General features: G+C 45.9%; 1 protein-coding gene across 1 annotated transcript in view; it reads right to left on the bottom strand.

The window, feature by feature from the left end:
* Window positions 1-1875: 1875 nt before the first annotated feature.
* The window catches only part of LOC121620132 (ephrin type-A receptor 7-like), a 148823-nt gene continuing 130054 nt past the window's right edge, over window positions 1876-20644 (bottom strand). Inside the window, exons 9-18 of the mRNA XM_041956083.1 lie at window positions 15828-15883; window positions 12082-12207; window positions 11015-11200; window positions 7319-7380; window positions 6738-6854; window positions 6229-6315; window positions 5663-5815; window positions 3285-3475; window positions 3038-3202; window positions 1876-1990 (exon numbers count right to left, since the gene is read on the bottom strand). Of these exons, the coding sequence (XP_041812017.1) occupies window positions 1876-1990; window positions 3038-3202; window positions 3285-3475; window positions 5663-5815; window positions 6229-6315; window positions 6738-6854; window positions 7319-7380; window positions 11015-11200; window positions 12082-12207; window positions 15828-15883 (1258 nt within the window). The remainder of the gene's footprint in view (window positions 1991-3037; window positions 3203-3284; window positions 3476-5662; window positions 5816-6228; window positions 6316-6737; window positions 6855-7318; window positions 7381-11014; window positions 11201-12081; window positions 12208-15827; window positions 15884-20644) is intronic.

Below are 20644 nucleotides of genomic sequence, written 5' to 3'. Positions count from 1 at the left end.
GGAGAAAGAACAAAAAAAAACTCATTTTTGTACCAAATACAGACCAGTTACAATATTCCCGTCAAAAATGGACGTACCTTCTATTGTGAAACAGTATGATAATCAAATAATGCCCCCGATAAACTTCTTCCTTCACGTCTCCTGTATTGAACTAGGGCAGACAAGGCGGGGGTGGGGCGATCACTGTACAGAGAGAATTCTGGGAGTTATCTGGTAAAAAGTGCAACCACATCGTATGGCAGAGCATGATATTAACAGCAAAATGAAATTAAACATGACAATCCAACAGCTACAAAGGAAAAAAAAAGTCCATATGACATTCCTTAATACTGTATCCATACTGCAACACACACACACACTGTAATGTATACAGCAGATCCAATGATAATGGACGTAACGTTAACTGTATCAAATCCAGTGTTCAAGAATACACAGATACTGTGTGCTGACAGTAAAAATCCTCCAGTGTTCCTCTCACTTCCTGTGTACAAAACAACTCATCTGCTCAGGTATAAACTCAGTCATATAATAAATCAACAAAACAAGGAGAGACAGCTGCTTTGTTCAACTTTTTTTTTTTTTTTTTTTTTTAAATACTAGTTGAATAAATAAACCTTCCTAACCTCTTCTCTGGAGAGATTTGTGCTCCAGTCTGTAAACATAAATAAATATGGATAAATATCTGAATCGGGCCATCTTCCAGAGTCGGCCCAGGCTCTATACAGAGTATTAAACATGGTAGTGAGGGAGGCTTTGGAGAGGAGGATTACGTTACCGAGATGACATCCAGCAGGCGAAAAGGGAGAATTAGATGTTTTTAGTGCACGGAGAAAACAACTTCAAAAGCATCGAGGAGGAGAGAAAGAAAATAGAGTCGAGAGTAGCGAAGCAGACGGCGACATACAGCAAATTGAATGAACAATCGATCACACCTTTTCAACCGCTGGCTTTACAGTGGTATCCTGCAGCTTTTGTTTAACCATCAGTGGCCCCAAAGACAAGAGAGCAGGCGGATATTCCAGAAACTACAGTGTAACATCACCCATAACGTACTGTAGCTCTGTTCATGCCGTCAGTGCACTTTATAAACTGTATTTAGGACTAAACGGTTTGCCTTCGAGGCCTCGTCCAACTCTTCTGACCCACTGGACCCTTGACGTGGGACAGCACAGTCTTCTTAAGCTGCTGCTCTGAAAGCCACGGTTACATTCCCGCCATGATTTCTCCAGAAATGCTCCTTTACCATCTGATATGAGATCAGCGCTGACGTACAATGACATGATTATCTTAGTAAATCAGTTCGGAGGAGAGACTAATTTGATTCAAGGCCGGTAAAATAGTTCCTGGCGCCGTCGACATATTGTTTTCGGTGAGTCAAAGTTGTGGTAAAGGGAAATTCCACCCAAAATCTAAATGTTTCTTTGAGTGCTAGTTCATAACCGGCGTGTTTGCAGCGTAGAACATGTGTGCCCCCCCTGCAGCTCGGAGGTCAGCCTCAGACAGCCCGTCCTGCTACAGACAATATTTCATATGTCCTTACGCACTGATCCAGAACCAGTGACGCAGTTATTGAAGGTCAAAGTGCAGATAGAGGTCACACAAAAAAACGTCACGTGACATCACTCCTCTGCTATCCCCCAACCGCGACAAGAACGCCGCTCGTCTCTGAGGAGGCTCATAGGGAAAAGGAAGTAAGGAATCAAGGAAGGCATGAGGAAGTGTGGGAAGGAGGAGTAGATAGAGGAGTGCAGTTAGCTGAAAGATCTTTCCTTCAGTTTGGGAGAGCTCCCTCTCCTCTTCTCCAGCCCATCATCCGTCTGCAAGTAACGCGCGGGTCTGCAGCAGCAGCGTGACACGGGGCGGGGCGACCGTCCGTCAGACCTGCACGCCGCGGCCGTGCATTTGGATGACCTGGGCTCTGAGGGTCTGGATGGCAGCCAGGATCAGCTTCTGGTGCTCAAGGGAAGTGATGCCGAGGCTCAGTACATCTCTGTGGACAGAGAGGTCAGGGTTTACCAGGATTAGAGAAAAAGATGCTCAATTTACTTAACAGTGCATCACTCATCAACTTCATTAGGACCGTGTGGGTCATCATACTTTAAATCCTGATTTGTGCTCCTCAATATGTGACATCCCTATTTTTAGCCTTAGCCACACCCACTTCAAACTGCTGACAGGATCTTACAAAAACAGAAAATTTCTGTGGGAAAACAGCCGAAACAGATTTGAATTTGCCATCAGATTTTGTGTTAGTTAGTCTGTTGCCCCCGACAACCACACCCAGCAGTGATGTTGCAGCGTACTGACCAGCAGTACACTCGCGCATCACAAGGTGGGAAGTTAAACCTGTTGGAGGTGTGCAAAAAAGAAGTTGCTCCTCAAAAATGTTAACATCACATAAATGTGTTTTTCTCCAGAAATCTGTCACATTTAATAAACCAGAAATGAAGAAATACAACAGGACTGATGCCACATAGTGTTTCCACTGAGTTTCTATACGTAAAAAAATAGTTTTGGCTGTTGTAGCTCCTAAAAGAACAATTTAGAGATGTCCTTGTAGCACATTATCTCCCATTCTATATCGACCTCATTCTAACTGCTGCAGCAAACTATTACTTTCATTATTGATTAATCGATTTCAAAATAAATAGTTTGGTGAAATTACATGAAGCCCAAGCTGATGCTATAAAATATCTAGTTTTTCCCCCGCTTGTTTATTTTCTGAAAGAAATCCTCACAGTTTATTATTTAGAAGCAGAGAATATTTGGGATTTAATCTTAAAAAAACAAATTGATGGATTTTTAAAATAGTTGCTGATTATTTTTCTGTTAATTAACTAATTGTATCAGCTCTGATGTATTCACTTATACAAATACTATCTTTCATAATCAAGAATTAAAGAAGCAATAAGAAGAAGAGTCATCTACTCATGCAGTTATCTGTCTAATGATGTGTTCTCTTATTATCTCACTTCGCCACCTTCACTGAAACAGGAAATGAAGGGTCACCGAGGCGGACTGGTATAAAGCCACTCACTGTACAGTCATTCGTGCCACAGACTCCAGGTAGCAGTATCCTGCTGCAGTGAAGTTGTCCTTGTATCGGCCCATGTCCACCGCGTCCAGCCACTCTCCCACTGAGTTAAAGGATGGGAAGGAGGGGAGGGGCCTCTCTGCTAGCGTGATGGATGAACTCAGGGTTCTAGAGGACAGGAAATAGGGTTGATCGCTTGGAGAAATTTGTAGAAATGAATGCATACGGCCCACATGTTGCCCGACCTTACCTGCGTGCCAGTGTGGAGGAACCGATGCCATCAGGGGAGCGAATGCTCTTGCTGAGGGCCGAGTGGATCTGGCTGAAGGTGGGCCTCTCCGTCCTCTCCTTCTGCCAGCAGTCCAGCATCAGCTGATGGAGATGTGGAGGGCAGTTAACCGGAGCCGGCAGCCTGAAACCGTCCTCGATGGCCTTGATCACCTACGAAACGAGCAGAGGAAGCAAAACAATTATATCAGGTTAGAAAATTTGGAATTAGCGTTGTGATTTTTCAGCACTTACACTATAATTGGATAAACTCCCAAAAGAGTGTGTTTGCGACTGATAGGGCAGGATGTGTTTGTCCTACTTAAAAAAGTTACGCAAGGTATTTAAAACTTGCTTTTCTTTACAGTGGAGTTGCTTCGTTGCCAAGAATAGAAGCCTTTGGACAGTACAGGTCCTACTTGGATAAATAAGAGTAGAAAAGTGCTGGTGCTTTCATTTTTTCTTTTTAATCTAATTACACCACATATAATGCTCCATTGCTTTGTTTTCCTTGTTGGTAGCTGAACTTATTTTGAGGCAGCATCCTTTAAGGTCACCTTACGAACCAGCATCAACTGCAAAACAAACAGAATTTCACAGAGAGATACTGCTAACCTAAACAATATGAGCTGAATACAGATCTGCAAACTAGAGGCACGCAGCATATAGGCCGCTTTTATCTGAAAGGAGAAGACAGACAAAACGATGCGAAATCCATCACGACTGACTGACTTTGAGGATTGAAAGGTCACTTAACAGGATATTCAGCATGTCTTAGAGTCACTTCAGAGGATATTTGATGGGGTATCACAATAGTTGGGCTCCTATCAGCTGAAAACTGTATTAGAGGAATTTTAATTTCCTATAATATAATATGTTTTAGGCCTGCCACTTTAAAAGACAAGCTAAATAAAATGATTCAGCGCAGCTCAGCTTTTCCCACCAGTCCTATGAAACCTCGCGTTCTTCAAATAGCAGAGCACACAGCATCCCTCCAGACTTCCTCAACGCTCCTCCATCACACTGAACGTCCCCATTCACAACGCCTCACCACAGACTTCCTCTCAGTATATTTAGGCACATGGTGATACGTCCTAAGTCACCGAGAACTACAATCTCCTGAAAGGAGGAAGCAAGGCCAGAGCATAATCACAAAAAAATGACATCCATCAGTGGCATTATTTCCTAAAACGCTCTCTCCTCTCTCTACCTGCGCTGCCCCTCGTCCCACTCTGCCATCCTCTCAGCCCCTTAAGCTCCCATCTCACTAAAGAGCATTCATAAAATGCTTTTCAGCATTTGGCATTTTCCATTTAATCAAAGTCAGTGGGTAAAGGTCACGGTGGATCACAGGTGGACAGGCCCACCAACAATTCCGTTATGATATGATGTCTCAATTTAAAGTGGATTAATATCCCTGCCGCTCTACAAGCTTGACCTTTGCCCTCTCAATTGGAAAGTTTGATAATATGAACCCGGCTGAGGGGAAACTTTCTCCTGCTTTGTGAAAGGGCACCAGAGGAAAGAACAAAGGACCGTGAAAAGCTGGCTATTCTCGTGCCTCCTGAATAACTCATGCATATTAATTTAGGACGTTCAAAAATGGAACATGCTAATAATCCTTGCTTTTTAACGATGCACCTACCCGCATAAAGTGTCGGCATTATTTCACGGTGACAGAGGGCATTAGCATGATTAAGCTTTTGGACTTGATGAACGATAATTCTTAAAATCATCAGCATCTACTCAATTTTCTGCGATGCTCCGCGTGTTGTAGCCACAGAGAATAAACTGCTCTCTCTTGTCTCTTTAGCAGACTTGCATTGTGCTTTCAGCTGCACTTTAGAAGGATGACTTCCTTCAGGAAAAAAGAATAAAAACCTTTTTTTTTTTTTTTTTGAAGGACAAAGAAGATGTAGGAGTGACGACAGCAAAACAGAGCACCCACCCACATTGACTTGGAAATTATAGGTTTCTAGTGACAAGCAGGGTCCTATCGACTGGACAATCTCTTCAACCCTCAAATAGCAGCCAGCGCTTTACATTTCCTGAAAGAATTTTTCCAGAGGGATTTTTTTAAACACTTTTAAGAGCAGGATGGCACTCGGGGACAGGCAGAGGCCACTGGAAGGGGATCAATGCGTCCTTAAGAGAAAACAGGATTGGTCATGGAGCTGATGCAGACTTAAAGAGGGGGACTTAGGCCCTGCAAAAGCTTTCAGAGGTACTGTGGCTTCTTGGCTTTCTTTTAATAAGATCCAAGCTGGGCATGGATTCATTGATAGAGGGAGGTGAAAGAGAGAGTGAAGGGATAAAAAGAGAGAGATGGAAAGCACCCTCCTATCTCACACACACACTTACATCCTGGTTGCCCATGTCCCAGTAGGGTCTCTCTCCATAGGACATGACCTCCCACATGACGATGCCGAAGCTCCAGACATCTGAGGCCGAGGAGAAGCGGTGGTACTGGATGGCCTCCGGAGCGGTCCACAGCACCACACTCTTGCCTCCGTGCTGCGGGAGCGAAGCGGGGAGGTAAGACGCGGTGTAAAAAGGGTGTGGAGAGTTCACAAAACTAACGCTTTAATATTCTCTTTGAAGAGCTTTGAACATATTTTCGGGAGATCAAAAGAATCTTTAGAGGAGTGGGTTCACCTTCACTGGAACCCAAAAATTTCCAAGGAAGTAAAGCGGCGAAATGTTTTTTTTCCCCGACAGCTTAATTACGTGACCTCAGCTGAACCACACATGACGTGTGTTAACTCTCCTTTGGTCCAAGGCTCATTAAAAATATCACCCCTACATGCGTGAACTTCCTTCCAACAGGCTTTGTGACGCTTTGAGGGTCATTAATTAGGAAAGCGGAACGTGGAAGTGAATCTAAAATATCCAGTAAAGTAGACCTTTTCGCTGTGGTCGTCTCTTACCAGTGTGGTGTAGATGGCCTCGATCTTGTCCTCCTGAAGAGGTCTGAAGCCAGACACCTTGCAGCCCAGGTTGGAGTTAACCAGCACCTGAGATTAGGAAAACAAACTGATTAGCATCGGTTACATTCGGAGGGGAAACAATCTCAGCACGAGAGCTCGCCACCCCGGTGGGCAAAGCTCTTATCGTACCAGGGACAATTGATTGTTTACAAGAACAAATGCTTCGTTCTTCATTTTCCGCAGTGTGACCACTGCATTTGCAGTTTGACAGACGGGCTCTTTTAGGAAAACGCCGCGCGGCGAAACCCGATGGCGACAAAACTAGAGTATTGTCATGTTCGGCTTCGTGTATCACTCAAATGAAAACCTGCAGGCTGGTGATTGTCAAAGATGCTTGCAGACAAGGACAAATTGTATTCTGTAACCCACCTGAGAAAACTTGCAATAGACTGTGACATACATCGCCCCACACCCTCTCCTCTATCATCTCCTCCCACCTGCTCCCTTACCTTGTGTGCGGCGAGCCGTTTGTGGACGAAGCCCATTTCAGTGAGGTACTTCATCCCTGATGCCACCCCAGTCAGCATATCCATCAGCTGCATCACACTCAGCTGGCCCTCGTGCTTCTGAGGTTATGGGAGGCGAGGTTGAAAATGAGAAAAAAGGAGAGAAGAACATGGAGGAAAAGGGTGAGTGTACATAGCATGCATCTAGTGATCCCAAAAAAGGCGACACATCTGTTACTACAGTACAATGTTGCGCTCACTGAGCTGAATCCCTTTATTTGCAGAATAAAAACAAACAGGCCATTAATTCATATCATTATAAACAACGCTGCAGTGGTTCACAGGGCAGAGGGGCACAATGACTGTTTACAGCAGCTTACAGCATCTTTCAGCAGAAAACACTCCATTTGTGCGGTTAATTATGTTACGTTTTCCTTATTACTGTAATAAGCACGAGCACTGCTCCCCGAGGCCTGCACTATGGTAATAGTGAATTTAGGTTTGTTAGAATAAAATGTCTGCTGTGAAATGACGAGCAAACGTGTGCATGTACATTTAAGATAAATGCACGAACACACACTTACCCTAAGGAAGGAATCTAGGGATCCATTAGACATGCTCTCCACTATGATCATCATGGTGTTACCTGGAGAAAGACGAAGACAGAGGGGCATACGGTTAAATGAAAGTGAGGTAAAATGGGGAGAATCCAGTGGAAAAGAAAAGAGAGCGAGGTAATAGAGACAGAGACACGGAGAGGGAGGGAGAGAATAAAGTGAGTCTAGTCCACTTGGCAGCGCGGCAGGCTTTGTGCAAAGCCATTCCTCACCCAGTGAACTGTGGTGAAGTCGGGAGAACCTGTGCGCTGCCCTGGCTGTCTCAGCAAGTTTAACGACCCTCAAACGCTCACACGCGCGCCATCTGTGCACGGGCGCACACACAGAGCAACACAGCGCGGGTATGCGCGTTCATATACACCACAGGCGCGCTCACAAACATACACACTGTGCTCAGGCGCAGATGGCAGGGATCCAGCAGTGCTATGAAGTGCACAGAGGAGGAAAATAAGACTGCAGCAGTTGGAGGAGAGAGGAAAGAAGGAGTGGATTACAGGAGGTTGAGACAGTAAGATAAACCTTGATATAGATGTAAACAACTTGATATCCAAAAAATACACATCTGCGATAATAGGCTGTCAGTCCTGACAGTTTTTGCAGGCGTATTACAGAAATGATAACTCGCCGTTGTAATATCCACAATTCATGGTTTGCCAGTAATACTGAGCTTTCAGGAGGCTACTTGGAAAGGTGACCAACAACACTGTGGACGCGTGAGTCAGCACAGAGACGCTGCCACGATGCGATGCCAGCCATCACGTAATGAATTCGAGTGGGTTTAGCTGTGTGTCGGTGCAAAGGCGAGGAAACAAAGCGAAAACACCTTCACCACGTGGTTACCTGCTAAAATCATTTTTGCAGGATGTCACAGAAGTTTGTAAATCCTGACGGAACTGCAGAGGAAGGAAGGGAGTAATAAGTGCTGTCTGCTGCCTCGCCCAAACACAAATCCATGCAGTGACACACACTTACTTGTAAGTCATAATTTGAATACATATTGAAAAGTAAATCCTTGAACCTTACTGTACCCTACTGTTCAAACACGCTGTGGCAAAACTCTCCTATGTGGACCAGGTTGACAGAGCGGCTGATGAAAATTGAAATATTCACTTGTTGAGGGGAATAAATATCACATATTCCTGCAGGAAAAGAAATGGAGCGCAAACATCATTACGGCCAGTCATCACTTGGTAAAGCTGCCGAGGAATCCGGAGGCTTTCGTGACAAAAGGTGTCGCGGCCATTTAAATGCTGGTAAATCCACAAACGCCAACTGAGCCAGGATTAACCATCAGTAGATTATTTTCAATAACATGACCCGGTTATGGCCTCACTGAATCCACTTTACGGTATAAAGACTGTACAGTTTAATGAGAAACTGATACAGACTCAGGGCCGCCACTTCCTGTCACATCAATGACTGATTTTCTTCTGTTACACTAAATCTCCAAGTTTAGAGAAGGAACACATAAATGTATGACGATATGCATGGAAGCAAATACAGCAAATTCTAATGCATCTATGTTAATGTTGTCGCGAATCCACATTGCAGCCGAATCGCGCATGCATTCCTCTAATGCCGGTTTGTGCATATTCAACACAGACCTAGGAACCTTTTGCAAGCACTGGTTTCTCGTCGGACCGGTCAAAGCGAAAACTACATCCGTTGTGTTGTTGTTACAATGTAATGGTTGTAAGCCAATTTTGTGGTTGTTTTGATTAAATAAATGCATTTTGAATGGCTTTTATGATGCACATTTCTTAATTTTGAAAAAAAAAGTATATTTATTGTATTTAAGCATTAACGCCTGTTGTCGCTAATTTGCATCATTCCTACATTTATATCTATTGTATGTGCTACAGAAAAATTAACAAACTCCTCTTAATTTAGGATCAATTTGAAAGCAAAAACACAAAGAATTAATTTTTCAGGCGTCAAGGGGCATACTGTAAGCATGTAGTTAATGAGGCTTGTACCATGGCCACTGACAATTCTGGATTCTGATTGGCTGGAAGGTGTGGATTACCTTTTAGTAACCAGGCAGTATAATCAGACATCTATGATTTATGTGTTCTAATTTCTTAATTAATGCACCAGTATTAAACTGTTCATAAAAACATTCCGGTGTTGGTATTTACAACCTGATTGCAAAAAAGTTGGCACATATTCTCAATTGAAAACGTCACAAAGACAATTTATTTAATGTTTGAATCACGGTTGTAAGCAAAGGATCTCAGGACTTCTTCCATCGCTGTTTATAAAACTGGGGATACCAGGAGGGAGGTGAAGCAAATGGTGGGTGATGAAAAAAAGAATACAGAGGTAGAAAGGAAAGGAGAAGGCTTTTTTAAGAGTTAATGGGACACACCCCTGATGTCATGCAGTCCTGAATTACGGTGAAAGAGTGGGAAGATTAGTAAGGAGGCGGGTGCTGATTGCAGGTGGTGGAAGGATGGAGGAGGGCTGAGCGAGGATCTGGTGGGGGGTAAGTGATGTAAAGCAGGTGATTTGTAGTCTAACAGTCGCTAGGGGTGTGTGTGTGTGTGTGTACTGTTTGTGTGCGTGGATGTGTGATTTCATGCCAAGTGAGGAGGTAAGCAAGCAGGTGTGTGTGTGTGTGTGTGTGTGTCAATGATAGTGAAAGAGAAAGTGAGCATATGGGACTGACTTTGTACGTGTGTGTGTGTGTGTGTGTGTGTGTGTGCGTGCATGATGGCAGGAGAGATTGGAGTGGATCTCAGGGCCCCGCTGGGTCTCTAGCACCAATTACTACCCTGCACATCTGCTGCCATCATACTGAGCACAGAGTGTGTTCGGGCACCGTGCCCACACACACACACACACACACACACACACACACACACACGCCACACTGAGCATCACTGCGGCAGTAACAAAAACTTCACAAACTCTTTAAAGCTTCTCCTTTCACCTGCCATTCCCATTAACCTCTACCTCATCTTCTCTGTCTCTCATGTCTTTTTCCTCCGTCTCCTCTCTTCAACTTTTTTTTTTTCTTTCTCCTCCTCCTCCCATCCTACTTTCGCTCCAGGACCTCAATTGCTATCTGTCAGCGGAAAATGGGCCTTGATGTGGCTCAGCTGCTGCTAGCGTACGACATCCATGCCGCCATCCCAGCTCTCTACTCTTCAACCTCCTCTTCTTTTCCGCCCTCCTGTGCCGCCCTCTCCGCCGCGAGCGCTGACCCCCTCCGCTCGTGTGATATTGAAGTAGTCGGAGTATCACAGTGCTCTTCCCGATCCTCTCTTCTCCACCTGTCCGCCGCCTTTGCTGCTCCTACAGTTTTTCTTCCCGACTCTCTCCACAGTTGCGAGGAACAATGACCCCCTCCGCACGTGTGATATTGAAATGGTCAAATTCCAATTCCCTGTTTTACCCCAGTCAGCTTTCCCACAGCCGCAAGTTCCTTTTCCAATCCCTTCTTCCTTGGCGATGGAGGTGATGAACCCCCTTTATAATACTGGAGGTGGTCAAACTATCCTCCTTTGATCCTCAATACCGAGGAAGCCCCCCTCTCTATGCTTCCTTTCATCTTCGCCTGCTCTCCTTTTGTTCCCCATTCTTTTCCCAGTGGTATCGCCTTCCTCCCAAACTGCCTCTGACCTCCTGCTTTCTGCTTAATCTCCCTCCCACCCTTCTTACCGGTGGTGATGACGCCCTCCAGCCGGATGATGTTGGAGTGGTCAAACTGGCCCAGGATGCCGGCCTCGCTGAGAAAGGAGCGCCGCTGTTTGTCGGAGCAGCCGGCCCTTAACGTCTTTATGGCCACCGGCAGCTCTCTCTTACTGGGCAGCTTGAGGCAGCCGCGACACACCTCCCCGAAGTCGCCTGCAGGGGGAGACAGACAAACAGAGGTCATGATCCCTTGATCGATTAACAACCAGATGGAGCGGAGAGGGTAAAGTGTTGCAGGTCAGGCTGATGATGTGGAGGAAAACCTGTGCAAAGATGAAAAGACAGTGTGAAGGAATGAAGGGGAGGAAGAGAGATGACGCAAATGAACCAATACTATTGAGAGGAAAGAGCGAGGGAGAGACATGAAATACAAAGGGATCAAAGGGATCAAAGATGAGGTGGGGCGCAGGTGAAACAGTGGAACATCAAGTAGGGCAAATATAACAGCCAGAACAGCACAGCTCGATTTTGGCAACGATGTGTAAGATCCCTGGTTTCTTCAATTTTTCTGCAGGCGTGTTGAGGGAAGGTGCAAAAATACCTTGAGCTGCCTCAAGATTATTGCACCTGTTCATACTGTGATTTATCTTTTTCAGGTCTCACAATAGAAATTTGGATGGCAGCAGGGTTCAGACTTTTCTTTTGCTTCTGGTACCATTTTGCAAAAAAGAATAATTTCTACCGCGCCATACGCTCCTCTCTTGTTGCCTTCTTCTGCACCCAATGTTCATGCCCAGCTTTAAAATTAAAGGGGCGCTGAAGAGGGCTTTCGAAACATGACTGAGATTATCTCAGATTGAGTTTGACACTTGCTCCAAGCTCCATTTCTAACAGGAGCTTTTGTTGTGAACTTGTGATGTGGAGTTTGAAAGAGGCAGGGAGGGTCTGAATGTAGACTCCAGTGTTTTGGCAGCTTGGCCCAGACTAAAGACTAAAAGTCAGGATATCTCAGCCTTTGCTGCTTCACTTTTTTACGAACAAAAGCAGCTTAACAGAGTTGCAAAGTGCAGCAATCCTGCTTTCTTCCCACGTACCTGTGTGCACGATTCTCTCTATCTTGATGCTCGAGTTGTCCAGCTCCTTAGCAAAGGCGTGCACGGCCTGCAGCAGGTCCTCGCAGGTCTCCGGGTCAATGTAAGTCCTCCGCGTCGGGATCTTAACTGAACACACAAACGTACAATATAAGACCTCGCAAGAATGAACTCAGAAGTGTGCTGCTGAGACAAGAAAATCAACAGGACAGCAGCACATCATTTATGATCCGCATGCTCGCCTGCTAAAAGAAACAGCTACAAGTCCCAGCGGCAAAAATGTCCACATGAGGCACAAAATAAACAAAAGGAGCCTCTCTCAGATTCAGATACCATTAAACTGTGTATGAGCAAATAAGTACAGATAGCTAGCCAACTGTTTATTTAGCATAGCGAGATGTGTGTGGCCCTGGCGGTACCTCGCTCTTAACACAAAACATTTCTCATGTCTGCATCACTTTGTGCTCTGCTGGGGCTGCAGTTGGTGGAGAAATTGCTATCTCTGCCTCCTTCAACAAAGATTTTCTCTGTATGATTGTTGAGCATTAGACCAAAATGTTGTGTCTAGGAAAAAGCCCTTGCTCTTTGATCCACGCCGAAATCAATATCTCAGCTCGGCCATTGATGTTTGAGATAGCTGCGACATTTTCTGCCATCGAGCCTCACTGTTAGCTGTAAACCTACTGAAGATGTCTCAGTTTGACACGCTCAGCCAGTCATCTGTGGGATTAATAACCCAAAAATTCAAAAGACTTTGCAAGTAGCTTTAGGATGCTTTTTTTTTTTTCTCCTCATTTAAATTGATACAACACGCTCCTCTTTCTGTATTCACAACTCGGTCTAATTCTCCGGCTTTGTTTGTTTTGACCTTGCGAACTCCAGAGGCGGCGAGATCAAAGGCTCCGAGCGCTCAAATCTGACTTGGGTTCGCTCGGCGCAGCTTTAGTCAGATCACAGGCCTCCTCCATGAGGGCTTTTTGTCTTTTCTGCTTGCTTCAGAAATGTTATCTCACTAACACATACACACATATGCAAAATAGCACACACACACTCAAACACAATATAATCTTCAGTCAGAAACTGGGACAGGACATAATAGTCGGTAAAGCGCTGAGGCAGAGGAACCTGAAAGTGCCACGGTGCTCACAGTACTTGCTGCTTTGTTGTTCCTTTTAAAGTTTGGGGGCTGCATGGAATCTCCCCTGAATAACATTACTCTCTATCCACAGTGTAGCATGTGATAAAGAGCCTCATCACATCACTTTCATACTTATAGAAGGGATGTATTGTGGGCTGCATTAACATGCAGCACAACTACACGGTTTAATAGCAGTTAGAATAAAAGCCTGAGCTCTAAATTCAAAGCATATAAATGATTTCATCATGCCCTTCCCCGGCTTCAACGAAAAAAAAAGAAGCTTATGACTAACGATTTCTTTCAGCTGAGTCCGCGACTCTAATGAGACGCAACAATTGAAAATTCCAGCTGACACTTAAAACCACAAGTGATATTGACCCCAACTGTTTGACTGTATACAACAAAACAAAAGCACTCGATCGAGCCTATTGCTCAACGCTAACAACTAGCAAATAAACTAGCCAGCAGATAGCCAATAACCATTAATCAAGGGACTGTAGTCTCAATTAGCTAACCTTTGACCCCTGTTACTGCATGCTAAGGCTAATCTTCCAGGAAAAGGCCCGGTACTTTTCCCAAAATCCGGGCAGAGGCTCTAAAATGTGATTACAGCTCTAGATCGACCTGAGGGATCCTGTACTGGCTGCCTCATAACGGCTTATTGATCCAACGCGCGCACACACTCGCAGATATGTTTGTGTACACGTGCACGCACACACACACACACACACACACACACACACACCGACAAATAAAGCAAAAAGTCCAATTATGAAGCAAATGAAACCTTTTCTATTCAAAGCCAGGGCTGTGCGGAGGATCGAAGGCTCTTTCTGTCGGATAGGGTTTTCAAACACACCGCTTCCAACCAGCTGTGCGGCGCAGAAGAGGGGCCGCCCGCATGCCTCGTCAAATGAATCACATGGGCTGAAAAGGGCCGCGAAGGCACATGTATGCCGCGCACACATGCACGCTTCATTGGCTCTGTGGCTGATTAGTTTCAGGGTTAACTGTGTCACTGCCACGAGCGATTGAGGGGAAACTTAAGCGTGTTCACACTCGGCTGCGTAATCTCCAGCGGGCCACCAAGTTAGCGTGCCCAGGCCCCAAATATGTTCATCCTAAAGGCCACGAACGCTTTATAACACGCCTTGCTATCTTTCTCCATCCATTTCCCCAGACACCTTCTCTCTCCGTCTCCCTCTTACATGCAATCAAACTCTGGATGCTATCTAAAACTGGTCCGTTAATGGAGATCGCAGATGAGCCTTTCATCCGCCCCCCACCTCCGTCGCATGTTTCTAGGTCACGTACTCACGACATAAAACTAATGTTCTGAGCAGTGTCACTCGTGATGAGTCTCTCCGTCTCTGCCAGCTCACCTCTTCATACTCCATCCCTCTTCCCCTCTTCTTGAGCCCTTCACTCACTCATTTACCCTCCTTCTTCCTCCACTTTATTACTCACACGCTCATTTATTCGCTCGGCCCCGCTCTCCCCCCTGTCCTTCCGTGTTAAACTTCGGCCGTGAGATGTGTTTTAAGTCTCGCAGGCGGACAGATGGGAGGGGAGGAAAAAACTTAAAATCGGGCGTACATGACACTCGCTCCCTCACACTCTGTATTTTCAGGCGAGGCAGACCTGCAGAACCGTGACAGCGTGTTGTACTGAGCCCGCAGTCACGGAACAGGAAGTGGACTCAGGAGAGAGAGTGTGTGTGTCGGATAAAGAGAACAAAAACGTGTCTTTGCCTATTTATGCGGGTGTCCGTGTTCTACGAGAAAAAAAGAAAGGAGAAAAAAAGGTGTGTTTGAAAAGCAGGCCAGAAACGTGCGTGTGTGTTTTTCTGTGTGTGTTGCGTGCTTGTCAGCTGTTGGCATGTCTTTGTTTGGGCAGAGTTAATTCCCAGCCGCATGGCTCCGGCTCATTATTCATCAGGCATAGTGCTCCAAACCTCTCCAGAGGGCTCAGCATGGTAGGAGATTAAACAACGCAAATGAGCACGCACGCGCACGTGCATTCCCCCCCTCGCCACATTAGCAAAGCCCTGGCGCACAGGCTCGCACACAAACAGGAAAAGATATGTCAAACTACTTCCATTCTGTCACTGTCAAACAGAGAGCCTATTGAGAGCGTGGTGAGCCGAGTTTAAAAAAAGCAGCATTTACAACCTTGTACAACATCACATACAACGACGTTAAACGTCCCTTTTGGAGGCGCAATCTTTGCTGCCGGCTGCCTCCTTCTGGAGCCTTCTCCCCTCCCCCCGATCTCCAGCTCTTTATCTCTCCCCTCCTCCTGATTTCAATCTCTCTCTGTCGAACTCAGCCCCACACACCACCTAATGGACTGTGTCAGTGTGCTCAGAGTTGGCTAAGCATGCACTCAGAATTAAGAATTAATGCCGTGGTGCCAGTGCCTCAAAAGTCATCCGTAATGCAGGCGCATGTGTGTATTCACACGCATTCCAGCACTTGGAATAGCAAAGGCGACTCCTCCTGTCTCCAGATTTGAACACCTACAGTTAACACACACACACACACACACACACACACACACACACACACACACACGCGCGCGATTTAACAGAGTGATCACCGCTGTCACTTACACTGGAAGTAAAGTTCCTCGTCTCCCTCTTGAGAAGCTTTGCTGTAGCCGCATTGTCTGCAAAGAGAAACAAAGTCAGGTATCAGACGGCGCTTCATCCCAGCTGGCAGACACAAACAAATACAAGCATCAGACGCTGTTTATCTTGCAACGTCGTAGATTATACGGAATGTGCAATAACTGTGAGATGAGGGAAAGCGAAGACGAGAGTGTTGATAGTGGAGAGGCGAGGGATACGGCGAGGCGTTCGGAGAGACCCCCGATGCGACGGCGCTGATGAGCAGCCGAACACATCTGAGGCCGAGTAAGTGGAAATCCTGCCTGATTTGACTGAGCGAGTCAGACACCGATGGGTCTGGAGCTGATACATTATTGTTGTTTCACCTTGATGGAGTTTTTATGAAAAAGTTGAACACACACACACACACACGGGCGACTGTACTTTCTACATGTATGAGCACACACGGTTATCTCTCATCCCCCGCCTCCACAGGGGGTCCAAAGAGGAGAGAGCCCTCTATGATCTGACTGCTGATGGCTTTTCGGCTTAGAGGAGAACTTGGCTCTTTGGCGCTCACACGCGCACAATCCACAAAAACACACACACACTGTAAAGTGACAGATTAACAAGTGATGAACAGACACTCTGGATGGCCAGCGCCCCGCTTACGTGGATTAGAGCGAGGGATGAAAAAACAAGACAGGAGGGATTCGGCCAAGGAATTGACGCAAGTTGCGATGGTAAAATCTGCAGAACATCGGGGGTTCTTCCACAAAAACGGGTGCTCATGAAATCTGTTTTAAAGACATCCCAGATATGTGTGGAAATACATGATAGTAAACCTCCAGCTACAGTCTGAAGAACCGTGCAGTCCTCTAGCTTAACGTGACAAGGACTGAGGTGCACCTTCTGTATGTACTGCACACCTGCTGTGTGTGTGTGTGTGTGTATGTGTGTGAATGTCAGTACACATCAGCACTTCACACAGAACTGGAGCACAGCCGAGAGGGAGTTCACCGAGACTCTGACGGACCCACATTGTGTGTTTTGAATATGTTAGCGTGTGTGTTCGGGCTTGTGTATATCACATGCGGGCTTCTGCGCGACCGTGTGCACGGAAATTTGCCTGCATTTATAGGATTGTGTTTAGTTGCATGTGTGCATCCCTGTGAGTGTTTGTGGGGACGGGGGGGGGTGTGATGGAGGCCGAGGCTGACACGTCTCTCAGCGGCAGGGTCTGAGACAAGGTCAGGACCCTGTCTGTCAAAACACACCAGCAGACACATGCAGCACAGATCCTCAGGGCAGGACAGAGATACCAGACAGGGGAGAGGAGACAAAAATTAATAGATAAGGGAGCACAGCGGAGAAAGGGGGCAAGGTGGGGAATGGGAGGGAGACGAGGACGGAGGGCACGGTGGTGCAGAGAGAAACAACATGCAAGGGGGAAAAGAGGTGAGGGTGCAGATGCAGAACATGACATGGGGATGAGGGCAAAGCGGTGGAATAATCATCGAGAAAAAATGAGGAAGTCGGGAGATGGAGAGGCAGAGGAAGTGGCAAGAAAATAAGAGGTTACGGGCAAGAGGATAATTGGGCAGAAGGGTATGCAAGGAAGGAGAAATAGTTGAAGAGGCATACAATGTTGTTCATAAAGTGCATGGTTAGGGCCAGAGGAAGAGGCATGGACAGAAAGACAGGATGGAAGGGAGGAGTTCAGGGCCACGAATGGATGGTGAAGATCAAGGAAGCAAGGCAGCGAGGGGACACTTCAGCTAGGACATACAGCCAGGGAGCGTCAACAGACTGATGAGAGGCGAAGCAGCAAGCAGAAGTACAGGAATTACAGATTTAAAGAGACAAGTTGAGCGATATGATGGAAGCGAGGAGACAAGGAGGCAACTAAGCCTCGGAGGAGGGAAGGAAATAAGGAAGGAAGGAAGAAGAATAATTGGCAGGGCTGCGTGAAGGCAAAGACGCATGACTTGATTCAATTTCCATTACTTCTTTTGAAATGTCACAGATGTGACAAAAATGAAATAGCAGATGCAAAGTAGCTCTTTTTTGGAGGTTGGCTTCTTTTTGGGCGTGAATTCAGCGGCAACGGCCTCCATCACAATTTTAAGTTCATTTCAGATACAGTACTGAGGATATAATGTGGAATTGGGCCAAACAGCTTGAGAAAAAGGGAAGAAAGGGGAGAAATGGTTTTGGCTTATTATCATTCTCTTGGTATGAAGAAAGCTGGAAACGGAAGAAGAAGAGGGCGCAGAGGGAGAGAGAAGAGATGGCAGGACAAAGTGGGAGGAAATGAAAGGAGGAGAAAGAGGCGGGGGGAGGGAAGAGGGGGAGGAGGGGAGTGCAGACATGCCAGTGTACCTGGGCATCAGCTGTGTGAAGGGAGGAAGAGGAGAAAGAAGAGGAGGAGGAGGAGGAAGAGTGGAGAAGGAGGTCGAGAGCAGCACCACGCTAGCAGGAGTTACATTGGAGGAGCTCGAGCAGACGCTGCTGGGAAAAAGACAAGGGAGGGGAGGGGGGAGTGCCAGTGTCAGTGCTGGTGCTTTTCATTACTTTAAAAGATGGACAGTCAACACAACTTTGGCTTGATGAGCAGAATCCTTTCTCCCAAATCTAATCACTGGATGCTGCCAAGAAAACATGCAGGAATGATAAAATGATCATAGATAGGCATCGATATGAAAACATATACTCTTTATTTAGAAAATATATCCTGAAATCTACTTAACCCTCCCGAAACTGGCTCCAATTTTTTTGCCTTTTTACTTGAATTCTGGACCAATTTCTGTTTTCTTCTTTTTTAATTTCTCACTTCAGAAGAACCAGATGGCAGAAAGAAACGTGGGGATGCCAAAACGCTGAAGATTCTGTCCAAACCCTGTCGCTGTCAGCTCAGCTTCATCAAATGCTCATTTTGGCAAGAATTTTCACCTTAGTTTGAACGTGTGCTTCGTTTTAAATGAACAAACACAATGACTGAAAACTTCAAGATTTTGTCTTAAAGGTTAAATTTATCCTTTATTTTTCGGTTCGATATTTTTATCTATGAATCACACAGAAATTAGCGACGTTTTAGTCCGTGTCTCGACACCTTCCGACCTCCCCAGCCTGTCTGTGGCACTCACCCCTGAGCCCAGTGACCGCGCGGCACCGCTGCATTTGCGGTGGCTCGTGCGGTTCAACGACGGCCACTCGCTGCATCGTGAACAGCGACTCGGTGAGCTCGCGCCCGAAGTTCAACCCGGTGAGACGCAGCTAAAATATTCAACATGCTGTTCACACAAGTCATCATGATTTTGGATGACAAAATTACCACTAACCTTTTACCTATATGCATCCCACACACACACACCCACACACACTTTAAGGCAAAAGAAAAGGAGCGGATGTAAATGAAGCCTATTCACCGGCCGCTCTTTCCTCTCCATACCTGAATTCGACCATAAAGTGCCGCTATGGAAATAATGTGAATAATGGGCGAAAGAACCAGAATAGGATCCTGGCTGACAGGTAAAGTGAAGCGGAGGGAATTCAGGCCAGCAGAGACTTATGTCGGGCAAACACGTGGAGAATTAGGGAACTTCAAAAAGCCCCTTTAAGTTTTACCCATTATCAAGTTTTAATCGCTAGTTTATGAGACAAAACAGCGACACCTCTGCTGATTACATAACCATCTCCCTTCTTGGAGACAAAAGGTTAAGGCTAGTTTTCAGTTTGGGAATACAGCAATAATTGATTAATTTGAGACTGATGACTAATTAGTGGAAACATATTTCCAAACTGGACGCAGAGCTCTTTTTAATGACATTTAAAATGGAAGATGTCTGTGTCTGATGGTTGGGGGGGGGCTTTACTGAGACATGAAAGCACTGATCTGTAGAAGACACAAAGGAAAGTCCACTACAGAGCTGGAGACCTTTTCTCTTGACCTACCCTCCTCTCCCTCGTCTCATTTCCCCCCCCTTCGAATCCCACTTCCTGCCACTGTGTCGCCAAGAGTCAATGGCCCTATGAAATGACCCTCTGCCTTAATTCTCGCCTCTTCCTTTCTTCTTGATCTCCTCTCCGTCTCCCGCTCCTGATAACTTGTTACTCACTCGAGGGGCATAGGCATACACAAACACACACAAACACACACACACACACTGAATCGCAAGGCACACACATGCACGCTGGTGAGGCCAGTGGAGGGAAAACAATCCCTGCACTGACCAGTCGAGCCTGGGCTTCATGGAGAATGTCTGGGCAATGTCCTGGAACTCTGGTTCTATCAAACTCTGTCAGGCACCGATGCACGATGTGTGTGTGTGTGTGTGTGTGTGAGTTCCTCCATTATTCTCCACATTATTCTAACTGAGAGTCGTGAATAATTTTCCACGCACATCCAGTAATGAGGCATGACTCTAACTGAGGACCTGACCGAGAGGCGAAAAAAGAAACACACTAACTGTGCAGCAGCTCGAAACACGACGGCCATTATTAGACACCTTTAGCACCAGAAGTGCAACTGCGTGGCTCTCCAATAAGACAGAACATAGCATGAAGGACAACAGGATAGACATTACTATGGAAAGCAGCAGTGGTTGTTTTGGCTGTTGTTTCACTTGACTTCTCACCTGAAGAGCCAATCTCTCAAGCTTTGGTCTACCGGAAATGTGTTTCAATATTATCTTTATACAGTGTCATACAAAAGGTGGGGCACCCGTGGTCAGAATTTCTCCTAATATGAATAGAAAAGTGAGTAGAAGATGGACTGAGCTCCTAAAAGTCATGAAGTTAAAGATGAAACATTATTTTTG

Source organism: Chelmon rostratus, chromosome 16, assembly GCF_017976325.1.
Source record: "Chelmon rostratus isolate fCheRos1 chromosome 16, fCheRos1.pri, whole genome shotgun sequence".
Taxonomy (NCBI): domain Eukaryota; kingdom Metazoa; phylum Chordata; class Actinopteri; order Chaetodontiformes; family Chaetodontidae; genus Chelmon; species Chelmon rostratus.
Note: the sequence above shows the minus strand (reverse complement) of the source record. Positions and strands in the feature narration are given on the sequence as shown.